Here is a 6680-nt window from a genome sequence, read left to right as displayed (position 1 = left end):
TGATGGAGGATGCTTCCAAGAGCCTAGGCAGCAGAGAGAGGAGAGGTGAAGAGAGAAAGAAGGAAGGAAGGTGGCCTAGCCTTCATCAAGGCAGAAAAGATTCAGGACAGGCAAAGAAGTGAGAAGGTGGGAAGGTGCTCACTATCAGGTTTGTGAAAAGACAGCTAGGTCAGAAGTTTTCGGTGTAGGTATCATACTGCAATGGAATGAAAAGGGAGAAAGGCAGTCATTTTATGGTTCAATCAGAGGTGAGGATTAGAAATTTCAAGCATTAACCCAGAAATCCTAGGGATTCAATGACAATGAAATTTGAAGAAAAGTGTGGGGACAATGGGAGCATTGTAGGAAGGAATCAGTCATACCCGGGTGAGAAGCATCAGCCAAAAGGAAAACCCATAGCAAATGGGGAAGCTGAGGTCGATGCAAAGCAGGAGGCAAATGGGAAATGCAGCGTGCCCAGGAAAAGCTTCAACATGTATACCTGGCAGGAGATCCAGAAGCATAATCAGAAGACCGACCAGTGGCTGGTCATCAGTCGCAAGGTTTACAATGTCTCCAGCTGGGCCGACAGGCATCCAGGTGGGCGCCGGGTCCTCAACCACTGTGCTGGGGAAGATGCCACGGTAAGAAACTCCAAGCTTTCCCCACAACGCTCTCTGTCTTTCCCCCAGATGCTGGGTGGCTGAGATCTTGGCTCTCCTCCCAAAAGCATTCCACAATCACTCATCTCCTCCCAAACCAATTTTTCAGGACTCCTCTCTAGCAAAATTTTAGTAGTAAATTAAGCCTCAAAGTCTAGCTATGTGCTGCACCTGGTTTGGGATGAGTTCAGATGCTGCCAGTGAATACTATGTTTGCATATTCTGAGTTTTATTTTATTCTTTTGTTTTGCTTCGTTTTGAAGCTGAGTCACTGTCTTATAAGAAGAAAATGACAAATGTGAGAGTAAAATCTGGAAAAAAAAAGAACATCTGAACCTAAATAGAAATTTATAAGACTCTTACAAAGTTGACATTCAAAGATGTAAATAACATGTCACATAGCAAGCAAGTAATGGTGCCAAATTTTGAAATCAGGTCGGTTTGATCCTAAAGCACTAAATATCAGGATTGTAAAAAACGAAATAAAATTTCTACTTAATATTTGCTAAAAAGGTGTCTCAAAATCTTAAATGCCTTAAGGAATCTCTTTTAAAATATTCCATAAAGAAGTCAGTTTTCTCTCAAATTGGGACTTTTATTTCCCACATTGTACAGACAAAGAAACAGAATTAGAGGAACTAAACAACTAACTCAAGATCAGAAATTAATATATGACAGAATAGAAATTTAAATTCAGGCTTTTAAAAAGTACGTGGCTCCTGTTGGTTTTACAGTTTAGCATACAACTTCTTTAACTGGTTTTAAAGATCGGATTGAAAACATTATTTTGCTAAGTACCAGTCTATACATGGTGCTGTACTAATAATAACAAAATTCACAATTACCTGCAAGATTTCATCTTTTGATGCCATCTGCATCTGTTTTCCTCAGTTCATATTTTCCCCCCAATTTCTCATCCCTCTTCTCTGTCTAGGTTCTTGTTCTTCTACCATCTTCCTATCTTGTTTCTACAATCAGATGAATACCTTTCTGAGTATGCCCTGCTACAGCCCACCACTTCTCTCAGATATACTTTTTAAACAAAGTTCAAACTTCCCTTGGAAAATAAGCATGAGCTTGTACACAGTGCCCAGAAATCAGAGAGCAGAGGGTAGATGAAGCAAGAAGAAGAGCATTTGTGTAAGAACAACAGAAGACAAAAAAAACAAGAAGAAAATGTAAAGCATACTACAGATGCCTATCTATCCCACCCTCTCATTTCCACAACTCACAGAAAATACAGAGGCTTTGCTAACACAAGTCACAGAATTAGCTCAGAGGATGTGTTCGCAAAGACATGAACCTTCAACCACCTTAAAAATAACTGATAGCCTCACTCAGTTTGAGGCAGCCCAGATAGACGATAAAGTTTTGATTTGCTAATGATTTTTATCTCCTAGAAGTCAGGAAAAGACCCTGAGTTTGTGTCCAATTATAGCTAACAAGGAGGAATTGACTAATATAATAGAAACCATCAGAATCTTTTGGGAAAATACCCATGCCGCCTTAGGATTTACCTATGTCAAGGAAGAAAATCATAAGTTGGTCAGTAACGTACCTTAGACCTTAGGAAAATAGATAAAAAATGTCCAGAGAAAAGATTCTCCTAGAGAAAATGGCTTAAGAAGAAACGGAGAGTGCCAGAACAATCCACAGTACTCCATGACTCAGAGTACAGGGAGCCTGAGCTTTGGAATATGTTATGTGAACCTAGGAATGTTATTGGGATGTTCTGAGCCTCAGCTTCCTCATCTGCAAAATGAGGCTGACATTACCCATCTGAGTGATTTATGGCAAATAGAACCAATGCATGTAAAGTGTTTGTCATTAGTGCCAGATACTTAGTAAAAGTTCATTCAATCATAGCTATTATCAGTCTTATCACCAGCATCTTTATCCTCAGAAATATAATTATTATTTCTTGTTTGTTCACCACTAGCTTAGAAATCCTGTTTATATTTGGTGTCATCTGATTGGGAACAGAGGGCTATATAATGAAGCATTATGCTTTCCAATGAAGGAGGGAAGATCATAAAGTCAGAAGGCCTGAGATCAAATGCTTACCCTACAGCTTAAGAGATGTTTGCAGGTCTAGCCTCTGAGTGGCAAGTGTGAGCCAAAGTACTCTCACTGTGTGCCATCCCCAGGCCCATGGCTGCACCTGCCCAGAGAAAGCACTCTTTTCTTATATACATAGTAACTCTTCTCTAGGTCTCCATCATCCTCATAAAAGGTGAATGGTGGTGTCTACGTAATCTATCCCACAGGGTCATTATTCATTCACTCATGCAGTCAGTTTTTCCAAAACTCTTGCTAGGGTTCCAGCCTTATGGGAATGAAACAGGTCTGCTTTGCATTTGGGCTCCACATTTACTAGGAATGTCCTGAGGCTCTTGGAGCCTCAGCTCCCTTATCTAGAAAATGAGGATAATACCTTCACCTTAGCATTGCCGTAAAAATCAGCAGAGATCAAATGAAGTGCTCACTGTGGTGCTTGGTACAGATTAGATACTCAAAAAATAGCAGCTCTTGTATTTTATTATTTCTTCACTCTTCTGAGATGGGTTTCCATTTTCTCCAAGGAACTTTACTAAGAAAAATAAATCTATAAAACAAAATTGGTATATAAGTTCCTGTTATTGAACATATGAGTTATCTGGTATTTTCAAACTAATAATGGTTTAAAACTAATGTCACTATGCTAATAACTAGAGTTATGGCCACAGTCTTTTTATCTGTAAGAGCTCTCCCAGGAAAATCCAGAAACAACCTGCAAGTACAACAAGGAGGATTGATTCTATAGATTATAATTATAATACAATAAGCTATTTTGCAGTCATTAAAATGAGGATTATAAAACATATTTTTCTTCTTAGAGAAGGGTCTCTCTGTGCTGCCTAGGGTGGAGTGCAGTGGCATGATCATAGCCCACTACAGCCTCCAACTCTTGGGCTCAAGCAATCCTTCAGCCTCAGCCTTCCAAATAGCTGAGACCACAGGTGTATGCCATCACAGCCAGATTTTTAGAATTTTTTGTAGAGATAGGGTATCACTATGTTGCCCAGGCTGGTTTCCTAATACCTGGCCTCAAACCATCCTCCTGCCTCGGCCTCCCAAAGTGCTGAGATTACAGGTATGAACCACTGCACCTGGCCTACAAAACACTTTGATGATAGTAAATATATATGAATAAATAGCTGGCCACAAATTTTGTATAAAACAACAGTATGTTCTGAGCTCCACGAAAAACATAATTGCAATCTTATGATGCGTTCAGAGAGGCAGCATAATCAGAACAAAGAAAGCAGTTTTATTATCTTGTGTGCTGTTTAGCACACTCCTTATTTCTGGACACAACGCTCTGGTAGAGAGACTAAGAAACTGAAGTTCTTTCTCATGAGAGTCAGAGTCCAATATGATGAGAAAGAATGACAAAGCTTATAGGAAATATGGCAGGATCCGTTTCAACTATTTGGAGGACTGGTATGTGGAAGAAGGAAGAGTTGTGTGTAGCACCAAAAGAGGGCATTCTGAATGGTTTCAGATGAGCAGAGCCAGCAGAGGCAAGGCTGGGGCAGGGGAAAGGGAGGGTGTATACAGAAATGGAGTACAAATATGATTCATGGCATGAATAAGCACCCCACAAGAATGGGCATCCCAGCCTGGACACTTCCTTTACTTAGCACAATATTGGCTGAAACTACATGCTAACTAATGTTAGTGGTTATGACAGAGGAATTCACTGGCTATGAGAAAAGGAGAAGACAGATAGAAGATGAAGAGAGAGAAGAGATAGAGGAAGAGAAAAGAGAAAGGAGAGGGAGAGAAAGGATCTTGTGTGCTGAGCTAAGGAGTTTGCATTTTATCCTTACTGCATTGCTGCCTCTCTTCCTACTATACATGAGAATGTGTCCCTAGCACAGCATCCCTCCCACCTTCATCCTCACAACACAATCACCTGGCATTTCTAAGCTGTTGGTAAAAGAAAAGCAATAATCAGTGATAATTACATCTTTCCTGCATCATCAAAACTTTTAAAATTATCTGATTCTCATGGAAATGATAGTTCTAGTTGTAAAATAGATGGAGGAGAGGAGAGAGAAAGAAGTTCAAGTGCTAAGAGATGAAAATGGGCCACGAGGAGACACTGCCTTTCTGGAAGGTGAGTCTGGCAGTTAAGTGAAGGATGAAATCCAGAAGAGCCTCCCTAAATGAAGGAGGACCAGGGTGGAGTCCAGGGAACATGTTGAAGGCCTAAGCAAGATGTTGGCTACAGGAATGGAGAAGAGGAGATGGGTGGGAAGGAGTTTTAGAAGACATAATTTCTAATATTTGATGAGTGACTTGATAAACTAGCAGGATTGCGGAGTCTAAGCTGACTTATAGATATCTGGCTTGGGCAACTAAGTGCTGATATCTATCACAAGGAAGCCCAGGTTTGAAAGGAAGAGGAAGGGGAGGGGAGAGTTGAGTTCCTTTGGGCTGGAGCTCAGCTGAAAGCATTATAGAAAAAAGTCTCAATATAAGGAAGAGTTTTCAAGAAACAAAAGTGTTCAAACAATAGAATGAGTTGCACTGGGAAGATAACCCTCTGCTTATCCTTATGGGTGAAGAGGAATCTGGTGACTTTCTGTGATCATTCCCACTCCAAAGCAGCTGTCTCCCAGGACAAGGGCAAAGATGCTTTCTCCGCACAAATTGGCCTGTTCAGAACTCACTGTCCATCTGAAATTTGTAGAGACTTGTTCTAGCCATTGCCTTAGGGCAGGTGAAATCTGAGAAGGAAGCAGAAGAGGAATTACCCAAAGGTGTGGAAGCAGGAGTCTTCATCTGTGGCTGGATATAGAACAGTCTCGTGAGCTTTTTTTTTTTTTTTGCAGTGAGTACATCAAGGTCTATATTCTAGTTATCTTGTTTTATAACTACATATACAACACTCTCCATGGATGGTTTCTAAATTTATGTTTGTTCCTTAGTAAATTTCTTTTGGGAAATTTCAACCCACCTCAAATGAACTAAGCAATAATCATATATAATCATGGCCACTTATTGATGTCTGACTCCAAAATCTAAGCTCTTAACCTCTAGGCTGGGTCCTCCATAGGTTTTAGAATGACTGAATAAATGAATGAAGGAATTAATGAGCTCATAGAGAAGATTAGGTAGTATTATCTACATTTAGGAGAAATTAAGTAATTTCTGTGTATGAAACAGCCTACTCCTCTGCTACCCCATACTATGCCTTAGTGTGAATTAGGAAAGGCACACTTTTTGGGTGATTGCAGCCCTATAGGCACAAGGTTCGGCAAATGGAGTGTCCACTGGAAGTCAGGCCACACTTGCCATCTTGGCCAAGTGCCTTTGTACAGGTCACAGCCTGTATACAGCATTTAAGTTGTAAAAACAGAATTTTGTGTCACGCCCTCTGACTTTATATACTTTTCTCTTCCACTAGCTTTTACAGGAAAGCGCATGACTCCATCTCCCACCAAATAACAGCAAAAAATTTAGCAGTTTATCCAAGGTATTTGTGAAAGCAAAGCAGTAATCACATCTTCTCCATGCTGTTACTATTTTGGAAATAATCAATTATGAGATGAGCTATGGTATAAATTTATGAATAATTTAAATAGTAAAGATGATGATTGAGAAGGAAGCCAAAAGGCTAACAGACAAAAATGTGAGATGCTGAAGTCACAAAAAGGTAAAAAAATAGAGATGCCGTGGATAGGAAGATACAGCAGCGCTTAATACCTGTATACTTTGAGTGCCACACTTTGATTATCCTAATATCTTGTTATAGAAATGCTATATCCATTCATTCATTCACCCTTTCCCTTATTTGTCAGGTGTCTATTGATCACATGCTGTACTTTAGGCACAGTGATCGACATTAGGTATACATTAACCAATAATAGTACATGGTCCCAGTCTTTAAAAAACTCACAAACCACTAAAAAAAGGGGTGAGCACACAGATTCATTATAGTATAAGTATAGTATAGTATAGTATAGTATAGTATAGTATAGTATAGTATAG

General features: G+C 39.7%; 1 protein-coding gene across 1 annotated transcript in view; it reads left to right on the top strand.

The window, feature by feature from the left end:
- Positions 1-302: 302 nt before the first annotated feature.
- The window catches only part of LOC116467853 (putative fatty acid desaturase 2-like protein FADS2B), a 35763-nt gene continuing 29385 nt past the window's right edge, over positions 303-6680 (top strand). The window contains exon 1 of the mRNA XM_032151500.1: positions 303-623. Within this exon, the coding sequence (XP_032007391.1) occupies positions 303-623 (321 nt within the window). The remainder of the gene's footprint in view (positions 624-6680) is intronic.

Source organism: Hylobates moloch, unplaced genomic scaffold, assembly GCF_009828535.3.
Source record: "Hylobates moloch isolate HMO894 unplaced genomic scaffold, HMol_V3 SCAFFOLD_5, whole genome shotgun sequence".
Taxonomy (NCBI): Eukaryota; Metazoa; Chordata; class Mammalia; order Primates; family Hylobatidae; genus Hylobates; species Hylobates moloch.
The sequence above is the reverse complement of the archived record's forward strand: the minus strand, read 5'-3'. Positions and strand labels throughout refer to the sequence as shown.